Raw genomic sequence first — 21555 nt, 5'->3', positions numbered from 1 at the left:
TGTGTGCTTTGTTTCAAATCCTTTGCTTGTGATTTAGAGTGGAGCGTTTCCTTCCTCAATTTCGTAAATGGAAATAAAACGAATCTTTGAAACACGGCCCAATCTCAGCGTTTCCAATCCGTCAGCCAGGAATGTAGTGCAGTTCCTGCACCCACTCCAATCGGGCAACAGGCACTTTCCATTGATCCATTTCCTTTTGCTATTCTTGATTTATTTACTCGTCGGACGTCATTGATTAAAACCGCTCGCCTCGATCACTTCCTCCACCTTCCTTAAACAGAGATTGAAAGGAAAATATAAAATGAAAATGCTGCCAATGTGAAAGCAAAATAACAGCCACTGAGGGAGAAAGGATTAACTTTCCGCGCAGATTAAATGTCAAGTGGTCATCGCAAAAGCACTTGTTTGCTCTGAAGGACATTGTTACTGAGTTTCAGGATTCCCATGTGCTTATAAAGCCATACAGTACAGAAGAAGTAATTCTGCCCGGCCAGTCTGCACCGACAAAACAACACTAAATCTACCCCTGTCTGCGTGGGTTACCTCCCGGTGCTCTGGTTTCCTCCCACAGTCCAAAGATGTGAAGGTTAGGTGGACTAACCATGTTAAATTGCCCCTTAGTGTCCAAAGATGTGAAGGTTAGGTGGATTGACCATGTTAAATTGCCCCTTAGTGTCCAAAGATGTTACCGCTAGGTGGATTGGCCATGTTAAATTGCCCCTTAGTGTCCAGAGATGTGAAGACTAGGTAAATTGTCACTAGTGTCCAAAGATGTGAAGACTAGGTGAATTGAGCATGTTAAATTGCCCCTTAGTATCCAAAGATGTGCAGGTTACGTGTAGTTAAGGGGCGGGGAGAGGGTCTAAGTAGGATGCTCTCTCAGAGGGTTGGTGAAGACTCGATGGGCCGAATGACCTCTGTGCACTGTAGGAATTCTGTGATTCTATTCTATGATTCTAATCCCACTTTCCAGCATCTTGCTTCCTGTCGGATGCGGGAGCTCCCCCTCTCAGAGTGGCATGGCTGGTTTGGAGCAGCCTTATTTCAGCACCACGGCCAGCGATATCCCCGCCTGGGCGTGTGGCACACAAGACCGGAGCTTCAGCCCGGAGTGCGAGAACAGATAGAGGCAAACGGGTACCTGAGAAATCGGGAGATTCATTGGGAGAGATGGGGAATGCAGGAGTGACTGAAATATGAGTAATAACTCACAAAAGATTAGTAAGGAGCCAGCAACAAATTGAGGCTATTGTGTGAATTTTAAAGTTAATTACTTTATATAATTCTAAATACAAATTGAACACACGAAAACTGCAAATTATATCGACATAGAGTTAAAATCGCTGCGCTCTCCATTCGCAAACGAGATTGTATTTACACATTGTTTCAGCAGTCAAAACTGCCAGAATTCAGCACCAAGTGGTTGGTTTGGAAATGTAACGATTGTTAGTGCACACGGCAACAAAACAAAAAGAACCATCAGGATGGAAACAGGTTGATATTAAAGTTTGGGTTGCGATTTCCATCCTGTTTCTTTTCTCTCGCTTCATCCGATTTTCTCTTGGGATATGGTGCTAATCTCCAGCATTAACATCTCTTCATTATTTAACATCCCATATGGCAATTCGGCAATTGACGCAATCCAAATGGTTCCATCTGTTCCGAACATGTGGATCTACCCACACACATCTGCGTAAGAAAAAGTTGCCATAATTAATTCAGCCAGCTCCAATAAATAGCGGGGGGAGAGCCCCACACACACACTCTTCACGAAGATCGAACTCTGGCTAACAAGCTGAGGATTATCCCTGCCATTGACGACACCAGGCTGGGCTGTCAAGCGTCACTCCTCTCAATGAAGACCGAAGTTGCTCCCCAGTGCCTCCTGGAAAAGAGGAGCCTGATTGAGGATATTCGGGAGGGCAGAGAGCCGGGTAACTCTGCCCCTGAGCTCGCTGGCCATTCGCTTAGCTTCAATTCGGAACAGGAGGGAGGCAGGGACCTGGTAACTTTCATCTTTACTCTGCGAAAGGTCAAGAATTGTGCTCTCTCCCGCGCCATCAACATTTTCGAGGTAGGTTTAATTTTTTGACTGGTTTCTGATTAAGTGAATTATTTTTATTGCCCGCACAGAATTGTTCGGTTTTGTATCAGCTCCTTTGTAAATATCTCTTCGCTGAGGTTTTGTTTTATTGCAATTTGGTTTTGAAAACAAAACCGTAAGACAATTTAAAATAAATGCAGAAAGGTTGGGTAATCTACACCGCAGTCCAACAAAGTAGAGACATTTTGAAACATAAGGTGTTGGACATACTCAGCAGGTCAGGGCAGCACGTGTGGAGAGGGAAACAGAGTTGGTCATGTCAACTTGAAACATTAACCCCTGTTTCTCTCTCCACAGGCATTGCCTAACCCGCTGAGCATTACCATCATTTCTGTTTTCTTGGAGTGTTTTGTTTCAGATTTCCCGCACCAGCAGGATTTTATTTTTGTGACAGACATTTTTACATGGGCGCCGATTGCTCCTTCAACGCTGGAGCGAAAATGCAAAGGAAACTCCGCAACGCACTCCCCAATAAATCCTGGATTTCAAACTCAATCGGATTCAAATTCAGATTTTAGATTTGGGGGAATTAGAGAGGAATTTGCACCCAGTTAATTGTGTCCAATGTAAATGCAATCTCAGGCATTTGAATGTAGAGGACGTGTGTGATGAATTGTGTGAGGGTGTATATGTGCAATGAGGTGTGTGTGATAAATGGGTGTGATAAGGTGTGTGTGAGGGTGTATGCTTGTAATGGTGTGTGTGTGATGAGTTGCATGTTTTTAAAATTCATTTACGGGATGTGGGCATCGCTGGTTAGACCAACATTTATTGCCCACCCATAATTGCCCTTCAGAAGGTGGTGAGTTTCCTTCTTGAACCGTTGCAATCTTTCATGTGTAGGTAAATACACTGTGCTGTTAGGGAGGGAGTTCCAGGATTTTGCCCCTGCGACACTGAAGGAACGGCAATATATTTCCAAGTCAGGGTAGTGAGTGACTTGGAGGGGAACCTCCAGGTGATGGGGCACCCAGATATCTGCTGCACTTGTCCTTCTAGATGGTAGTGGTCGTGGGTTTGGAAGGTGCTGTCGAAGGAACCTTGGTGAGTTACAGCAGCACATCTTGTTGATGGTGTACACACAGCTGCCACTGTTCATGGTAGTGGCAGGAGTGAATGTCTGTGGAAGGAGCAGCAATCAAGTGGCTGCTTTGTCCTGGATGGTGTTCAGCTTCTTGAATGTTGTTGAAGCTGCACTCATCCAGGCAAGTGGAGAATATTCCATCACACTCCTGAATTGTGCCTTGTAGATGGTGGACAGGCTTTGGTGGGTCAGGAGGTGAGTTACTTGTCATAGGATTCTTCGCCTTTGAGCTGCCCTGGTAGCCACAGCATTAGTGCGGCTAGTCCAGTTCAGTTTCTGATTAATGGTAACCCCAGGATATTGATTGCATGGGATTCAGCAATGGTAATGCAATTGAATGTCAAGGGATGATGGGCAATGATTAGATCCTCTCTTGCAGGAATTTGTCATTGCCTGGCACTTGTGTGGCACAAATGTAACTTGCCACTTGTCAGCCCAAGTATGTGCATGTGTGATGAGGTGTGTGTGGTATGGTATCTGAGTGATGAGATGTGTGTGAGGATGTGTATGATGAAATTTGTGAGGGTTGCAATGTATGTGAAGGGGTGTGTGTGATTGTGTGTATGTGTAATGGGATGTGTATAATGAGGTGTATGTGTGAGGCTGCATGTGTGTAATGGGGTATGTATGTGATGAGGTGTGTGTGATATGGTATGCATGATGAGGTGTGTGTAAAGGGGTGTGTGAGATGCGTGGTTGATGAGATTGGTGTATGTGAGCAGTCGGTGTGAGGGTGTGTATGTGTGTGATGAAGTGGATGTGAAGGGGTGTGTGTGAGGGTGTGTATGTGTGTGTGTAATGAGGTATGTGTGGTATGTGTGATAGGTGTGTGAAGTGGTGTCTGTGAAGGGATGTGTGTGATGGGGTGTGTGCGATGAGGTATGTGTCGTATGGTGTGTGAATGATGAGGTGTGTGTGAGGATGTGTATGATGAGGCTTGTGAGGGTATGTGTGTGAAGGGGTGTGTATGTGTGTGTGTAATGAGATGTGTATATATTTTTAAAAAAATTTAGAGTACCCAATTCATTTTTTCCAATTTAGTGTGGCCAATCCACCTACTCTGCACATCTTTTGGTTGTGGGGGCGAAACCCACGCAAACAAGGGGAGACTGTGCAAACTCCACACGGACAGTAACCCAGAGCCGGGATTGAACCTGGGACGTCGGCGCCGTGAGGCAGCAGTGCTATTTGAGATGTGCATCTTGAGGTGTGCGTGAAGTGGTGTGTGTGAGGATGGATGTGAGTCATGCAGTGTGTGTGATGAGTGTGTGGGAGGGTGAGTGTATGCAATGCGGAGTGCGTGATGACGTGTGTGTGATATGGTGTGTGAATGATGTGGTGTGTATGAGGATGTGCGTGATAAGGTGATTGTGAGGATATGTATATGAAGGTGTGTGTGCAATGAGGTGTGTGTAATGAGGTGTGTATGTGTCAGGATTGTCAGAGGATACAACAGAATATAGACCGGTTGGAGATTTGGGCACAGAAATAGCAGATGGAGTTTAATCCAGACAAATGCGAGGTGATGCATTTTGGAGGATCAAATCTAGGTATGAGTTATACTGTAAATGGCAGAACCCTTAAAACCATTAACATACAGAGGGATCTGGTCATGCAGGTCCACAGTTTCCTAAAAGTGGCAACACAGGTGGCCAAGGTGATTAAGAAGGCATATGGCATGTTTGCCTTCATCAGCCGGGGCATTGAGTACAGAAGTTGGGAAATCATGTTGCAGCTATATAAAACCTTGGTTTGGCTGCATTTGGAGTATTGCATGCAGTTCTGGTCACCACATTATCAGAAGGACGTGGAAGCTTTGGAGAGAGTGCAAAGAAGGTTCACCAGGATGTTGCCTGGTCTCGATGGTGTTGGATATGAGGAGGGGTTGAATAAACTAGGATTGTTTTCACTGGATAGTCGGTGGCTGGGGGAGACCTGATCAAGGTCTACAAAATTATGAGAGGCATAGACAGGGTGGATAGTCAGATGCTTTTTCCAAGGGTGGAAGTATCAATTAAAAGGGGCACAGGTTCAAGGTGAGAGGAGGAAGGTTTAAGGGAGATGTGCTGGGTACGTTTTTCACACACAGAGAGTGGTGGGTGCCTGGAATGCGCTGCCAGAGTATGTGGTGAAAGCAGGCACATTAGCAACATTTAAGAGACATCAGCCTCCGCCAAAGCCCACGCTACCCGCAGAACAGCTCCCCCCGACTGTGGTGGCGCTGGACTCTGTCCGCAGCCACCATGCGGGGTCCATGAAAAGAAATAACATGAGTGACCCACACTGTCGGGAACTCGGCCCATTGGGGCCGGAGCACGGGGAGGGCCTCAGATGACGTCCTGAGGCCGTCCATATGGCGTGCGGCATACCCCACGAGTACGCAGTTTTTGAGGGGGCGGAGCATTGCAATATTGGCGGCGCCCCCGATTTTGACATAAACAGGGATTCTTCGGCCGATCACCGAACACGGTTTCCTTTTACCTGAATGTATCCGAAGTGAATCTGGTGGTAGTTTCAAATTCTTCATTCAGGTTTCAGCGTGAGACAATGTAAAAAATAACAAGGATTTCTGAAAATAAAATCAGCCAATCACAATTCACAGGTTAACTCAGGTTAATTTAACTTTGTGAGGTCTGGGGGGGGGGGCAATGTGGACAATATTAAACTGACCATTCATTATTTCATTGAGTTCAATTGAAGTTACTCCATTATGGCCTAGAATACACAATCAATTCAATTTAATCCATTTTATATTGTGTTGCCAACTGTCCAAGGTTGTCCTGGAGTCTGCAACATTTATAGATCAATCTCCTGGACAACCTTGTAAATACCTGAGGCAAAAATAGTAGGAGAATTCAAATGTGTTATTTTGAGTTACTTTCAACTGATCAATTTAATTCCTTATTTAAAAAATGGGATATTAGGAGTAAAGGCTTGGGAACCTGCAGCGTTACATCCAGCCAGCACTGGCAGTGCGCAGCCTAGCACCCTGATTCAAAGTTAAAATGGCCCGAAGTGAGGCTGGCATTAAAGGATTGATGAATGTGATAACTTTACTTTTGTAGGCGTGTGAAGCTCAAATCCACCACGTGGAAAGCAGAGAAGTCAGAAAGGGCAAAGGTGGGGCGGATGACCTAGATTTCTTCATCAGATGTGAGGTTCTGAGTTCCAGAGTCATTACCCTGATAAACTCTTTAAAAAAAGTGGCAGAAGATGTCAGCATCAGTAAAGAGGAGAAAGGTAAGGGACTTAAACTCAGATTGAAACTCTGACAATTGATTTTCCCCATTTTTGATAAGTCTAAATTTAGATTGCAACTTCAGCTTTGGTGTGAAGTAGTTCTTTTTTAATTTCATTCATGATAATGTGCGACTGACGAGGCCAGCATTTACTGTCCATCCCTAATTTCCCTTGAGATGTTGATGGTGACCTGCCGCTTTGAACCAATACAGTGCATGATGTTTCATGGTGAAACACCAAGTTTCAAACCACAGCCCAATCTGACTCAGAACAGAAGTGGAGTGGTTTCCCTGGAGAGAACATGAAAATAAGATTGGGTTAGGACTACTGCTGGCATGTTGTGATTTCTGTGTGATTCTGTGTGAAGCTGCTAGATCCAACTCACCACATGCTGCAAGTAGATAGTCACTCTGAAGCAGGTTCACTTGATACTGACTTTACAAAGCTGTAATGTGAATCACGAGTGTGTCAGGAGGGTGCTGATTAAGGATTCACAGGGCAATATTAAGAGTGCATTTTGCAATTGACCACTCCAAGTGGGGAGTCTGATCTGCCTGGGGCACATGTAATGGCAGGGGTGGCATTCTCCTCGGGCATTTCCATGGGGAGGGTTTTTGGTTTTCATTCAAGCCATCCAGCAATGGTGAACTTGAAACCATCATCACTTGTCATAAAAACCCATCTGGCTCACTTAACGTTCTTCAGAGAAGGAAATCAGCTGTCCTTATCCTATCTGGCCCACATGTGATTCTATAGACACAAGCAGTGTGGTTGACTCTTAGCAGTTCTCAAGGTGAAACTAGGCATGGGCAACAAATGCTGGCCTTGCCAGTAACAACTGTGCACCGGGAAGAATGAATAAATCCATCTGAGGAGTCTGCAACGGGAGCAGTGAATTGTAAAATCTCTTCTGTAATGAAATAAACCTAGCCCTAAATCTCTGAATGGTTTCAAGATGATACATTCTCTCTTTTCCAGCCCCTTGGTTTCCCCAAAAAATACAAGATCTTGACAGGTGTCATCATCTGATTACCAAATTCGAACCTGATCTGGATCAAGACCATCCAGTAAGTTTTTTAGTTCACTGAACCTCTGTGTACAGGACACTGATATTGGATCAGATTCAACAGAAACATTGACGCATAACCCAATCAGTGGGACAATGGCAGTAATTAAGTATTTTTTTCCCCCAATTAAGGGTTACCAAGATCTGGGATATAGAGAACGCAGATCTCAAATCGCCAGTCTGGCACTTAATTATAAGCAGTAAGTGTGTCTCACTTCATCATTGAACTTATAATTCATAAGAGAAATATGCTCGTAAAACATCTACATAATAATTATTTCCGCTCAGTGAAGCTTTGAATCTTTATGAAATGTAAACATGTTAGAGTAAAATTAATAGCAAATGATCAGAAGGATACATTTAGAAGAATCCTTAAATGTGGATTGAAAGCTGATATGTTCAGATGTGAAGTTTGACATGTCTTTTTTCAATAGGGGAGAACCATTACCAAAGGTGGAGTACACAACAGAAGAAATAGCAACATGGTGAGAATCCCTCTTATGATTTGAGGTTTGTCAGCATTCTAATTGAAACATTTGTACTATGACTATATGGCTGGATATGGGTCTACATTGGTTATGTTACAAGGTGAGCAAGGCAGATGCTCATGCGTTCAAACCAATCATGGTAAATTAATAAATCTGCTCAATTGTTAGATTGACACCAGGAAGAAAACGATTGTGAAAAGCTGCTGAAAAATTATAAAACCACATCTGGCTCACTCACATCCTTCAAGGGAGGCAACCTGCTGTCCTTACCCTGCATGGACCTACTTGTAATGACAAAGGAATTGGAGCCTGTTCCACTGCCATTCAATTAGATCATGGCCGATCTGGACCTCAATCCCATTGACTCACCTTTGCTCTATATTCCTTGATATACTTACTCAACAAAAGCCTATTTATCTCAGTCTTCAAAAATTACAACTGATCTCCAGCATTTTGTGTGAGGCAGCTCCTGGTTACCAATACCAGGCAATCACACTTCCAATGCCATTGGAGGTTAGTTTGAAAAAAAGTAAGGAAAAGGGATGGATCAGTTTACTGAGAGAACTCACAAACTTCTCAGGATAACTAGGGGTGGGTATAAGCGCCAGCCTTTCCAGTGTTGCCCATGCCCTGAGTGCAGATAATGTAATATTTGTTTTGTTGCCATAGCAATATTAAAGCATGAATCCTGAGCACTGAGTCTAGCTCTAAGTATCTACTCAAATAGGCTCTTAAACCATGCTCACTTATTCTACTATCAATTTCAATAAAACAAACTCTGCAAACAGCATAGATTCTGTCTTATTAAAAGTAGTATATGCTGAAATTCTGAATTAAATGCAAAAGTAATGGAAATTTTCAGCAGCCCGGTCAATATCATGAAAGGAAATAGACAGGTTAAGGATTCGGGTAGGAGTTTCCTTTGATGTTGGTTGCCATCCTGAACATAACTGTGCTTGGTTTGTGTATTGACAACACCCTGTGTATTTTGAGAATTGTGTGTATTTCTTTGTATAACGACACTTCAAAAATACTTAATTGGCTGCAAAGTGTTTTGAGAAATCCAGTGGTTGTGAAACTACTCTAAGAGGCCGAATGGCCTACCCTACCCCCTATTCTTTGTGTTCTTATCAAGGCATTGATTTGAATATGTAAATCTATCCATTTGATTGCAATCTAATTGCAGCTTTATTTTTCAAGGCACTTCGTATTTGGTCATTTTATTGTCACAAAATTCATCCCATTTTGTATTTTCAATTTTTACAGAGACCTGAGTGTATTTCTAAATGTCTTGGTGAATGAATGGGGTGTGGTATTGCAGTGGTTATGTCACTGGATGAAAAATTCTGAAACCTCAATCTGACAGTTTGAGACTTTGAACTCAGTTTTAAAAGTTCTGGAAACAAATATGTGGCACCAGTAAAGGTAACCATAAAGTTGTTGTACAAACCCATCTGGTTGACTAATGTTCTTTAGGGAAGGAAACCTGCAGTCCTTACCCACTCTGACCCACATCAACATTGTTGACACTTTATTGTCCATAGTAGTGGCTTTGTAATCATGGGCAATGAATGCTGGGCTTTTTGGCCATGCCAAAATCCTGAGAATGAATTATAACATGCTTCTGATAATCTGTGTGCTTGTTATGCCAGGAAGGAGGTCTACATTAAGTTGTCTACCTTGTACCCAAGTCATGCCTGCAAGCAATTTCTGGATGCCTTCCACATTCTGGAGAAAGACTGTGGGTATCAGGAGGACAATATCCCTCAACTTCAGGATGTCTCCAGTTTCTTGAAAGGCAAGTGTTACATCCCATTGGAGTTTTCAGCCTGTTTTGACAGTGATTGTGAAGCAATAAAGTTAATCCCACTCCCTGACCACTCTGACTTTTTGCTTTCATTTTCTAGAGAGGACAGGTTTTCACCTGCGTCCTATTGCTGGTCTCCTATCACCCAGGGATTTCTTATCCAGCCTGGCCTTCCGAGTTTTTCAATGCACTCAGTACATCCGTCACTCCTCATCACCAATGCACTCTCCTGAACCGTGAGTCTAATATCTGTGTGCGTGGGTGTGTGTGTGCGTATGTGTGTGTGCGTGTGTCTGAGTGCAAGTGGCTGTGTGCGTGTAGGTGCCCATCCGTGTATTCATGTCTGCATTCATGTGTTCGTACATGTGTGTAGGTGAGCCAATATGTGTAAGTATTTGTTAAGTGAGTGTACTCTGTGTGCATATATGTGAGAACATGCTTATGTGCATGTATAAGTTCTGTGCATGTGCGTGCACGTTCTCTGTGTATGTGAATACATTTGTATACATGTGTCTACGTTTTTGTGTGCTATTTGTGTTTTTTTCTAAAATTTAAATAACCCAATTCCTTTTTTTTCAATTAAATGGCAATTTAGCGTAGCCAATCCACCTACACTGCACATCTTTGGGTTGTGGGGGTGGGACCCACGCAGACACGGGGAGCATGTGCAAACTCCACACAGACAGTGACCCGGGGCTGGATCGAACCTGGGTCCTCGGTGCCACTGCACCACTGTGCCGCCCCGTGCTATTTGTGTGTGTGTGTGTGTGTGTTCTGCATGTGTGTACTTTACATGTGTGTGAATGTGTTTTATATGGGTGCCAATTGTGTTCTGTGTTTCTGTGTGTGTGTTTGTTCTGTGTGTGTATATGTGGGCATGTGTGTAAGTGCATGTGAGCCTGTTATCTTTAGCTTTGGTTAGTCCACTTTCAATTATTTCTTTCAAACATATGTTTTGAGAAAAATCTAAGATGACAGCAATGTAATTGAGCAATGATGATAGGAAAGTAAGATAAAATACAAATTCTTGTCAATTGTTTATGAATTGTGTTTGATTTTATCAGAGAATCAGAGAACCCCTGTAGTGCAGAAGGAGGCCATTCGGCCCATCAAGTCTGCACTGGCCCTTGCTCCGATAGAGCACCCTACCTAAATCCAATCCCCAACTCCTAGCCCTGTAACCCCACCTACCTTTTGGGCAATTTAGCATGGCCACTACATCTTTGGACTGTGGGAGGAAACCGGAGCATTTGGAAGAAACCCACGCAGACACGGGGAGAACGGGCAGACTCCGCACAGACAGTCCCCCAAGTTTAGAATTGAACCTGGGATTCTGGCATTGTGAAGCAACAGTGGTAACCATTGTGCTGTCCCATATAAGTGATGGGCATTAGTTGGGGTTTCGTTTGAGTACAAATAGTCATTTATTGAAACTGTGGTGTGATTGAGTTAGGAGGTATGTGCTTGAAATGTTTCACCCTGTAAATAAATGTAAGATTGGCTCCAGGACTATACATCACCAAATGGCGTTGCAGATTAGAACAGTTTTTTCTTTCTTTGATCTTTGCAGAAATTCTAATACAGAAATATAAGTAAGGATTCTTTTAATAAGCTAGTTCGTGGTTTGAAACTATTTCACATAGAATAAAACTACTTTTGGGATCAAATCAACCATGCTACTAGTCCAATGTGCTATTCATTGCACATCTCAAAAGTGAGGAATATTGAACATTTTTTTAAAAAGCCTTCATTATTTGTGTTCCCTTTCTTTTTACCTATTTCCTCCTCTTTCTTTCACTATCTTCTCAGGTTAAACTCCACAGTTTTGTGCCTGAGAGATGAACAGCAGCCTTGATGGGCCGAATTGTCTGTGTCTGTGCTGACATCTTCTTTGACTGTACATAGAACAACTCTCAATAATGAAATCTGGTGCTGTCGGGGGTTACAGCTCAGAATCATATAATTCAGCCCTCCCCATTTGCTATTGCCCTTCTTTGCTTGTATCTATAAACCTAGAGTTTTGGGGATTGTTCTCCTTAAAGTAGAGGAGGGTAATGGGGTAAATAAAGAGACAAATAAAGAGCAGAGGGAGTGAGATTAATTAGTTATTTCAAAAGACCAGCTATTCAATGCTGAGTGGCCTCTTTCTGTGCTGTTTCTTTCTTTGGTTCTATTTGTGTATAGAATCCACGACTGAGTGTTGGGTCAAACAAGAGTGATCAGTCAGCAGAGTTTTCAACCAGGAGTGAGTCTTCAGCAAGGATTGATGGTCAGTCAGGGGTGAGTGGTCAGTCAGGAATAATGTCATGCAGGACTAAATTGTCGTCCAAGAATGATGGTCAGTCAGGAGTGATGGTCAGCCATGTGTGGGTGGTCAGCCAGGAGTGATGGTCAGCCATGTGTGGGTTGTCAGCCAGGAGTGATGGTCAGCCATGTGTGGGTTGTCAGCCAGGAGTGATGGTCAGCCATGTGTGGGTTGTCAGCCAGGAGTGATGGTCAGCCATGTGTGTGTTGTCAGCCAGGAGTGATGGTCAGCCATGTGTGGGTTATCAGCCAGGGGTGATGGTCAGCCATGAGTGGGTTGTCAGCCAGGAGTGATGGTCAGCCATGTGTGTGTTGTCAGCCAGGACTGATGGTCAGTCAGAGGTGATGGTCTGTCAGGAATGATGATCAGTAAGGAGTGGATTGTCAGCTAGGAATGATGGTCAGTCAGATGTGATGGTCAGTCAGAGCTGAGTTGTCATACAGGAATGGTGGTCAGTCAGGAATTATGGTCATCAGGACGGATGGTCATCCAACAGTGGGTTCAGGAGTGGGTTGGCATCAGGAGTGATGATCAGTCAAGAGTGAGAGTCAGCTTCGGTGGGTTGTCAGCCAGGACTGGGTTGTCAGGCAGGAATGCACGGTAGCATTGTGGATAGCACAATTGCTTCACAGCTCCAGGTTCCCTGGTTCAATTCCGGCTTGGGTCACTGTCTGTGTGGAGTCTGCACATCCTCCCCGTGTGTGCGTGAGTTTCCTCCGGGTGCTCCGGTTTCCTCCCACAGTCCAAAGATGTGCAGTTTAGGTGGATTGGCCATGATAAATTGCCCTTAGTGTCCAAAGTTGCCCTTAGTGTTGGGTGGGGTTACTGGGTTACGGGGATATGGTGGAGGAGTTGACCTTGGGTAGGGTGCTCTTTCCAAGAGCCGGTGTAGACGCGATGGGCTGAATGGCCTCCTTCTGCACTGTAAATTCTATAATTCTATGAAAGAATGATGGTCAGCCGGGAGTGGGTGGTCAACCGGGAGTGGGTGGTCAGCCAGGAGTGGGTTGTCAGCCAGGAGTGGGGTGTCAGCCAGGAGTGGGGTGTCAGCCAGGAGTGGGGTGTCAGCCAGGAGTGGGGTGTCAGCCAGGAGTGGGTTGTCAGCCAGGAGTGGGTTGTCAGCCAGGAGTGGGTTGTCAGCCAGGAGTGGGGTGTCAGCCAGGAGTGGGGTGTCAGCCGGGAGTGGGGTGTCAGCCGGGAGTGGGGTGTCAGCCGGGAGTGGGGTGTCAGCCGGGAGTGGGGTGTCAGCCGGGAGTGGGGTGTCAGCCAGGAGTGGGGTGTCAGCCAGGAGTGGGGTGACAGCCAGGAATGGGGTGACAGCCAGGAGTGATGGTCACCCAGAAATGATGGTCAATTAAGAGTGAATCATCAGCCAGGAATGATGATAGTCAGCCAGGTGTGATGATCAGTCAGCCAGGTGCGATGATCAGCCAGGTGTGATGATCAGCCAGGTGCGGTGATCAGCCAGGTGTGATGATCAGTCAGCCAGGTGCGATGATCAGCCAGGTGCGATGATCAGCCAGGTGCGATGATCAGCCAGGTATGATGATCAGCCAGGTGTGATGATCAGTCAGGTAAGATGGTCAGATCTGAGAAGCTGCTTACAAAATAAATGAAAATGATTAGTGACACTGTCATTCTTCTTTACAGTGACTGCTGTCATGAATTATTGGGACACATTCCTATGTTGGCAGACAAACAGTTTGCACAATTCTCACAGGTAAAGTCTCACAATCTCACACTCTATTTAAGGTTCTAATTAAAATTCTGATTAAAATCAGGAAATCAAGAAACCAGAATTTTCAAACCCAAATATGTTGGAGGGTTGTGGGGCTGGAGGAGATAACAGAGATAGGGAGGGAGCAAGAACACGGAGGTATTTGAAATCAAGGATGAGAATTTTAAAATTGTTGCACAAGTGAACTACATAAAATCTAAAGTGCAGCAGAGAACTTTTGACCCATCAAGCCTGCACCTGCAAAACACTGCTCTAAATCGAGACTAATCCCACTTCCCAGCACTTAGCCCATAGCCTTGACTGTTATGACATTACAAGTGGTCACCTTTTTAAAGCTTGTGAGGTCTCCTGTCTCAACTACCTTCCTAGGCAGATTGACACCTCTGTGTGAAAAATATTTTTCTCAGATCCCCTCTAAACCTCCTGCCTTTCACCTTAAAATGATACTCCCTTGTTTTTGACCATTCAACTAAGAAGAGCAGTTGCTTTCTATCCACCCTATCCATGCCAGTCGTAGTCTTATAGACCACAATCTGGTTCCCTCTCAGCCTTCTCTGCTCCAAAGAAAATACTCTGAGTTTATCCAATTTCTAAAATGCTCCATCCCAGGCAACATCCTAGTCAATCTCCTCTGCACCTCCTCTAGTGCAATCACATCCTTTCAATAGCATGGTGACCAGAACTGAACACAGTACTCCAGCTGTGGCCTTACCAAAGTCCTGTGCACTGCAACATAACCTCCTGCTCTCATAATCTATGCCATTACTGATAAAGGCAAGGGCCCCATATGCGTTCTTTTTATAAAATGTTTTTTATTGAGTTTTCATATTTTATATCCAACAAATTACAAATTATTAGAGAGGAAAAAAAAACACGCAAAAATTAACATGTATATTTACAGATAAGCATCATCATAATAACAACTGTGGCCGCCCACTTTAGTTGGCATACATATTTTACATTCCCCAATTTGGCCGAGGCACATGTTTATAGGCATTTATTTACAGTTTGGTTTTGGGCCTTAGCTAGCCATCAAACCCCCATAACTAACCCGTAGCCCCCCCCCCTCCCCCTTCCCCCGATTCCCGTCTATTTTCCCCTGATTCTTGGCCACCCGACTATTCTTCCTCTTGTACGTTGGCCACAAACAGGTCAAGGAACAATTGCATGGATGGCTCCCACGTTCTGTGGAAGCCGTCGTCTGACCCTCGGATGGTTGTTGTCTCGCTTCTCCTCTGCCTGGCCTCTACGGTTTTCTGCCCGCTCTTCCCCCATCCTACCCTGCACCCCTCTCGCCTGCTCTCCCTTCTGCAATACTCACGTTCCCTCGTACTGGGGCCTGGCCTCCCACCTGGAGCTGTCCCTTGGGAAGTGGGTTGTTTTTTGTTCTGGGTGTTCCTGCCGGGGGGGGGGGGGGGGGGGGGGCTGGCTTTGCCTCGCCCCTCCCCACCCCCCCGTCGGCATGTCGTTGCCCCTTTCCAGGGGCCCCTCGTCCCTACCCCCCCCCTGATGTTTTTCCAGCCCGTGCTCCTCGACGAACCTATTCGCCTCTGCAGGGGCTGTAAAGAAATATTCCTTGTTTTGGTATGTGACCCAGAGTTTCGCTGGGTACAGCATACCAAAACACACTTTGCTCCTGTAGAGAGCTGCTTTCGCTCTGTTGAACTCAGCCCATCTCTTAGTTATGTCTGCTCCAAGATCCTCATAGACTCGGATGGCGTGCCCTTCCCATTTGCAGGCTCTATTTTCCTTGGCCCAGCACAGGATTGTCTCCCTATCCCGGTACCGGTGCAGTTTGGCTATGACTGCTCTCGGTTGTTCCCCTACCTTGGGCTTCGGGCGCAGCGACCGATGTGCTCTGTCCATTTCCGGTGGGGTGGGGAAAGTGTTCCTCCCCACTAAGTTTCCCAGCATCGCAGCCACGTATGCTGTGGGGTTTCTACCCTCGGTCCCCTCTGGCAGGCCCACTATCCTAACATTTTGCCTTCTCGAGCTGTTTTCCTGGTCATCTACCCTGCCCTTCAGGCTCCCCTGTGTTGCGCCCAGTCTCGCCACTTCCCTCTTCAGGGCTGTGACCCGGTCGCTCATGTCGGTCGCTGCTTTCTCCTGCTCTTTAATGGTTGCCTCATGGGCTTCCAGTTTCTCCCCTTGGGCTTCCAGTTTCTCCCCTTGGGCTTCCAGTTTCTTCCCTTGGGCATCCACTTTCTCCTCCAATCTGGTCAGAGCCTGCTGCACCCCTGATATGGCCCTGGCCACTGCTGCCTGTACTGCGGCCTCTGCGTCTGCTTTCCCCTCTGCCTAGATTACCTGCAGCTGCTCCCTCAGCACCTTGGTAAAGGCTTCCTTCCAATTCCAGCCCCCCTCTAGCCCCGGGGGAGAGGGCACCTGTCTGTCCAGCTATTTTTGATGCGGCGATACATCTGCCCCGCTGCTTTGTGTGCTGATTTGCTTGCCTGAGCTGGCTTGCCCTTTGTCCCGTCTGCTTCTTGCCCTCTCTCCCTTGGCTCCCTTCTGCCGTTTTTTTCTCCCCCTTCCCTTTCATCTTTTCTTCTCCCCTTGTTTTTCTTTTCCCCCCTTTTCCGCCCCCTATTTTTATTTTATTTATTGATTATTATTTTTTTAATACTTTTTTTTTTGTCTCTTCCTTCCCCCCCCCCTCCCTTCTTTCCTTTACCACTTTATTTTATTTACTTATTTATTAATTATTTTCCTCCCCCCCCCCCCCCCCCCCCCGCCGCTTTTATGCAATTCCTCTCAGGTGGGCTTACTTTTGATGGGAGTCAGTGTAAAAAGAGAGAAAATAATATATATACCCCTCCCCCCTCTCTCTTTAACAGTTTTCTTTTGGTTTAAAAAAAATAAAAGTCCTTTTTTTTCCCCCTCCCCCTTCCTTTCTCCTCACTCACCCAGGAGAGAGAGGGAGATAGAGAGGCTTTTGCCCAGTCCCTTTGTCCTTGCCTCGTACTGGTCGCTGCCGGTTGGGGGGTTGGGGTTGGGCCAGTCCCCGCTGCTCGGTCCCCACTGCCGCACTTCGCACCCCGCGTCCTCCCGGTGAGGGTGGTTAGGTTCCTGGTCGCTGCCGCTGGCTGGGCCCAGCCTGGTCCCGGCCGCTGCCGCACCGTTCCTGGCCTGTGTTTGGGGGGGGGGGGGGGGGGGGGTGGACCTGCCGCCACCGCACTGCTCCTGCTGCCGCCGCCAAGCCGCTCCTGCTGCCGCCACCGCACCGCTCCCGCTGCCGCCGCTGCCACCACCGCCGAGCCGCTCCTGCTGCCGCCGCTGCCGAGCCGCTCCTGCTGCCGCCGCTGAGGATCCTCCGCCGACAGGTTTGTTTGGGGGGGGGGGGCGTCCCTTTCCTTCCCTTCCCTTCCCTTCCCTTCCCTGCTCTTTGCCGCTACGGAGAGAAAGGCCCCGACTTCATTACCTTGCGGGAGCCCCTCTCCGTGCGACCGCTCCGCTTGCCGACCCCCCATATGCCTTCTTAACTATTCTACTGTCCTGCCAACTTCAGGGAACTGTGGACAAGTACCCCAAAACCCCTTTGCTCCACTAAGCTTCCTGGTGTCCTGCCATTCATTGAGTACTGTCCATGTGGAGTTTTCACATTCTCCCCGTGCCTGTGTGGGTCTCACCCCCACAACCCAAAGATGTGCAGAATAGGTGGGTTGGCCACACTAAATTGCCCCTTAATTGGAAAAATGTAAGTAAAATTAAATTTTAAAAAATGAACCTGTGGGTTCAAGCTACACTCCAGAGATGTCTGATTCTAAAATTTAATCTAACCTGGCATTTCTGAATTTCAAGAGTGCTGCACTTTCTGCTCCTGTCTTTTAGCTGAGATCTTGAACTGAGGCACTGTCTGTTCTCTCAGACGGATGTCAAAGATGCCAAGGCACTATTCAATGAAGGACGAGAGAGTTCTCCCAGTCTTGAAGTGTTAAAACCCACATGAGACCCATGGGGACGACTCGATTGATCTCCCCATGGGGCTCGTGGAGTACGAGCTTTCCTGCAGAGGGGCGGAGGCCCAACAGTGGACCCGTTAATTCCAGATAAAAGTCGGCCCAGGAAGGAGCCGGCATCTCAGGATGGTCCCAGCTGGGACTTGGACTGTTACTTTATTAATGTATTTCCTAGTGTGAGTAGGAAATAAACTATTTTTGACTCTCTTTTTCGGGACTCCTCATTGACAACAGTTAAATCTCAGCCAAGTCACTAAAACAAACTGTATAGTTATTTACCTAATTGCAGCACGTGGGAGCTTGGAGTACAGAATTTAACTGACACGTGTGCCTACATTAAAACAGTGACTACACTTCAAAGTGTTGAGAAGGGCTTTGACATATTTAATGGTGTAAAGTTGCTCTTTAAACACAAGTTCAGTTTTTTTTTCCACATTCCACAAATACTTCCACATACAAAATATTAGCTCCATTCATGTAACGACATGTTACTCTGGATGTGTTAACTGTATTATGTCCATCATTACAGATTATTAACATCAAAACTGTAACATTAGCACTTCTATCTCCAGTAGAAGTGATTATTAAGGCACCATTAACATCACATCCTCAATGTTAATACAAAATGTATTACATTTCTACATTTTTAGTCTCACTCCATTCCACTCCCAGAAACAAAGAGAGTCTTCCCATTGACCAACAGTAAGCACAAGCAGATCAGTGCAGGACATCTACTTGCCCCTGTGACTCACCCCAATCCCAGCAAATTTCTCGCTGCCAATATATATGGACGGATTCACCAAAGAATTTCTGCCTGTTGGTGAGCCAGGGTTGGCAGAGGAAAATCCCAGCAATGGCTCTGAAAAATCTCTGAAATGACTCATTGAACCCAACCACAATGTAATTTTCTCCAGGGTAATTGAACGTGAGTATCTTTTTAAAATAATTTATCCTGACATTGATTACACTCCCTCCAGGCCATTCCATTTTAAATACCCCAAAATTCTGCATTGTTGTGGCAACAATTGTCATGCATCTATTTTATGAAAATAGTCCCATTATTTGAAACAATTTTTTAAAAGATTGTTAGGAAAATAAATGTAGCTTCAAGGGATTTATATTCGTATTGATAAACATTAGAAATAAGGTATAGTTTTAAATGAGTTTAATTTGATGTTTCTGTGCCTCGAAGGATATAACCTGCAGTAAGATTCATGATGGACAAAGGTGTTTGTATGTGTGGACTTGGTTGCAATTCAAACCGTGGTTCTACACAAAAACAGAAATTGCTGGAAAATCTCAGCAGGTCTGACAGCATCTGTGGAGAGAGAACAGAGCTAAATGTTTGATATCTACAGTAGTGCTAAAGTTTGTGAGAAATTACCACAGTTTGGGAGATATTGGGCAGGATTCTCCGGTCTCTGACGCCGAAATCGCATTCGACAATCGGCCGGAGAATCCTCGTGTGCACAAAATCGGGGGCAACGCCGCTTTTGCGATAATCCACCCCCTCAAAAAGACGCCTCATGCCATCGAGATGACCTCCAGACATCACCTGAGGCCCCCCCTCGTGCTCCGCCCCAATGGGCCAAGTTCCCGGCGTGGGACACTTATCCTACTTATTTTCATGAACCCGGTGAGGTAGCTGCGGTTTGAGACCAGCGCCTTCACAGTCAGGTGGGAGCTGTTCTGCGGGCAAGGGGGACCAAGGCTGGGGGCAGTGATGGGGGATGGCCCAGGGGTGGCAAGCCTGGTAAAAATGGGCAGTTTTTGACAGGCTGGGTTCTCGCGCAGCCGGCGCCATGTTGCAAGTTGAGGCCACTGCAGGCCGTCGCCGTGCATGAACCCGGCAATTCTCTGGCTGTGTCCGCAGCTAAAGCCAGAGGGTTTATGCTGCGTGCCTGCTATCCCCCCACCAGACGGAGGATCAGTGCAGCTTTTGCACCATTTTTTCGGGCATAAAATGCCACTGGTTCAGCACAGTCTTCAAATCGGAGAATCCAGCCCATTATTTCAAAGAATTGTCGAAATTGGTGGCTGGTCCTTGGAGTTTGTGGAAAAGCCTTTAAGACCAAAAAAACCTGAAAGGAGAGGTGCAAAACCTGAAAATGAAAACTTGCAGGAAGCAACGGAGGAAAAGCATAATTTAAAGGAAGATTTGAAAGTGTGACTTTTGAAAGCAGAATTTGAAATCACTCCCGTGGAAGCCGGAGTTCAGTGAGACAAAGTATAAGGATCATCCTGGGGGGGGGAGGATTGTTGAGGTGAAATCCACAGACATTCACGTGGGTTCAGAGAGCAGTGTGTCTTCCCACAGGCATCTTGTTGCTTAAAGGGGACTTTGTATGTTAATGAGACTAATGTACTTTGTAATCCGTGTTAATCTTAAAATCAGTGTGCAGGCAGAGGCGTGGCCTGGTTGTAATGTCGCTGGTCTGGTTATCTGGGGACCCAGGTTTAAATCCCGCCATGGCAGATGGTGAAATTTGAATTCAATAAAAATCTGGAATTAATAGTCTAAAAGTGACCATGAAACCATTGTCGATTGTCATAAAAATCCATCAGGTTCACTAATGTCCTTTAGGGAGGGGAGTCAGTTGTCCTTAACTGGTCTGGCCTACATGTGACTCCAGATCCACAGCAATGTGGCTAACTCTTCAATACTCACAGGGATGGGCAATAAATGCTGGCATAGCCAGCGACGCCCACATCCCATGAAGGAATAAAGTTTTAAAAGTTGTGAAGCTAAAGGACAGTAAAAGGGTATTGTATCATAATCCAATTTTCATTTTAAAAATGATATTTTTTCTTGTTGTTAAAAGTTAATTAGCGGTCCTGTAATTTTGTTCCTCCACATTTTATGAAAAAAGGAAAAGTTCTGGTCTCTTGAGGCAGTGTTCCATTCTGGGATCTTCCCATCCAATTATAACATCAACTGAGACCGTAACAGGGAAATTGTGTATCAGCAGCATTGATTTAGGAATCCCGACAGCTGATCTGAGACAGTGGTGATGGGTCTTCTAGTGGTTTTTATACAGCTGGGTGACTTGCTAGGCCGCTTTGGATGGCAGCTAGCTACCCATCAACCAAATTGCTGTGGGATTGTCATCACATATAGACTCAGACTGGGAAAACACATCAGGCTTACTTCGCTAAATAACATTAGTGAACCAGGTAGGTTTTTCCACCAAAACAATAGCTTCATGGTCACTTTTATTGAAAGCAGCTTTCTCTTAAATTGAATTCAAATAGGGTTTGACCGTATGTTCTCTAGATCATTAATCCAGGCTCCTGGATGACTCATTAAGTAATATAATTACTACATGACTGCATCCCTTTAATATGACCACCCATATTTCGACCAATGTATGAGATGCCTACTGATGCTTCCAACGAGACATCTTGGAAGCGCCTAGAAACTGTTGGTAAAAGACTTCTGTCCATTTTTCCTTATATTTTCAATCCAGATCTGTCCAAATTCAGACAGAATAGGAGAAGAATGTAAACCCTTATAACAAGCATGCTTTGAACCAATAGCACATCTATAAGTGTAAGTGCAGCTAAATATTAAAATGATCAGATATTAACGGGTGCTCCGGTTTCCTCCCACAGTCCAAAGATGTGCGGGTTAGGTGGATTGGCCATGCTAAATTGCCCATAGTGTCCTAAAAAGTAAGGTTAAGGGGGGTGTTGTTGGTTTACGAGTATAGTGTGGATACGTGGGTTTGAGTAGGGTGATCATTGCTCGGCACAACATCGAGGGC

At 45.6% G+C, this 21555-nt stretch overlaps 1 protein-coding gene across 1 annotated transcript in view; it reads left to right on the top strand.

Annotated features, from left to right (window-relative positions):
* The first annotated feature begins 1783 nt into the window (after nucleotides 1-1783).
* Nucleotides 1784-21555, top strand: part of th2 (tyrosine hydroxylase 2) — a 39382-nt gene continuing 19610 nt past the window's right edge. The window contains exons 1-8 of the mRNA XM_038781235.1: nucleotides 1784-2074; nucleotides 6254-6428; nucleotides 7407-7495; nucleotides 7627-7694; nucleotides 7929-7979; nucleotides 9635-9780; nucleotides 9890-10025; nucleotides 13745-13814. Of these exons, the coding sequence (XP_038637163.1) occupies nucleotides 1856-2074; nucleotides 6254-6428; nucleotides 7407-7495; nucleotides 7627-7694; nucleotides 7929-7979; nucleotides 9635-9780; nucleotides 9890-10025; nucleotides 13745-13814 (954 nt within the window). The 5' untranslated portion in view covers nucleotides 1784-1855. The remainder of the gene's footprint in view (nucleotides 2075-6253; nucleotides 6429-7406; nucleotides 7496-7626; nucleotides 7695-7928; nucleotides 7980-9634; nucleotides 9781-9889; nucleotides 10026-13744; nucleotides 13815-21555) is intronic.

The sequence above is a fragment of the Scyliorhinus canicula genome, chromosome 20 (genome assembly GCF_902713615.1).
Source record: "Scyliorhinus canicula chromosome 20, sScyCan1.1, whole genome shotgun sequence".
Taxonomy (NCBI): domain Eukaryota; kingdom Metazoa; phylum Chordata; class Chondrichthyes; order Carcharhiniformes; family Scyliorhinidae; genus Scyliorhinus; species Scyliorhinus canicula.
Note: the sequence above shows the minus strand (reverse complement) of the source record. Positions and strands in the feature narration are given on the sequence as shown.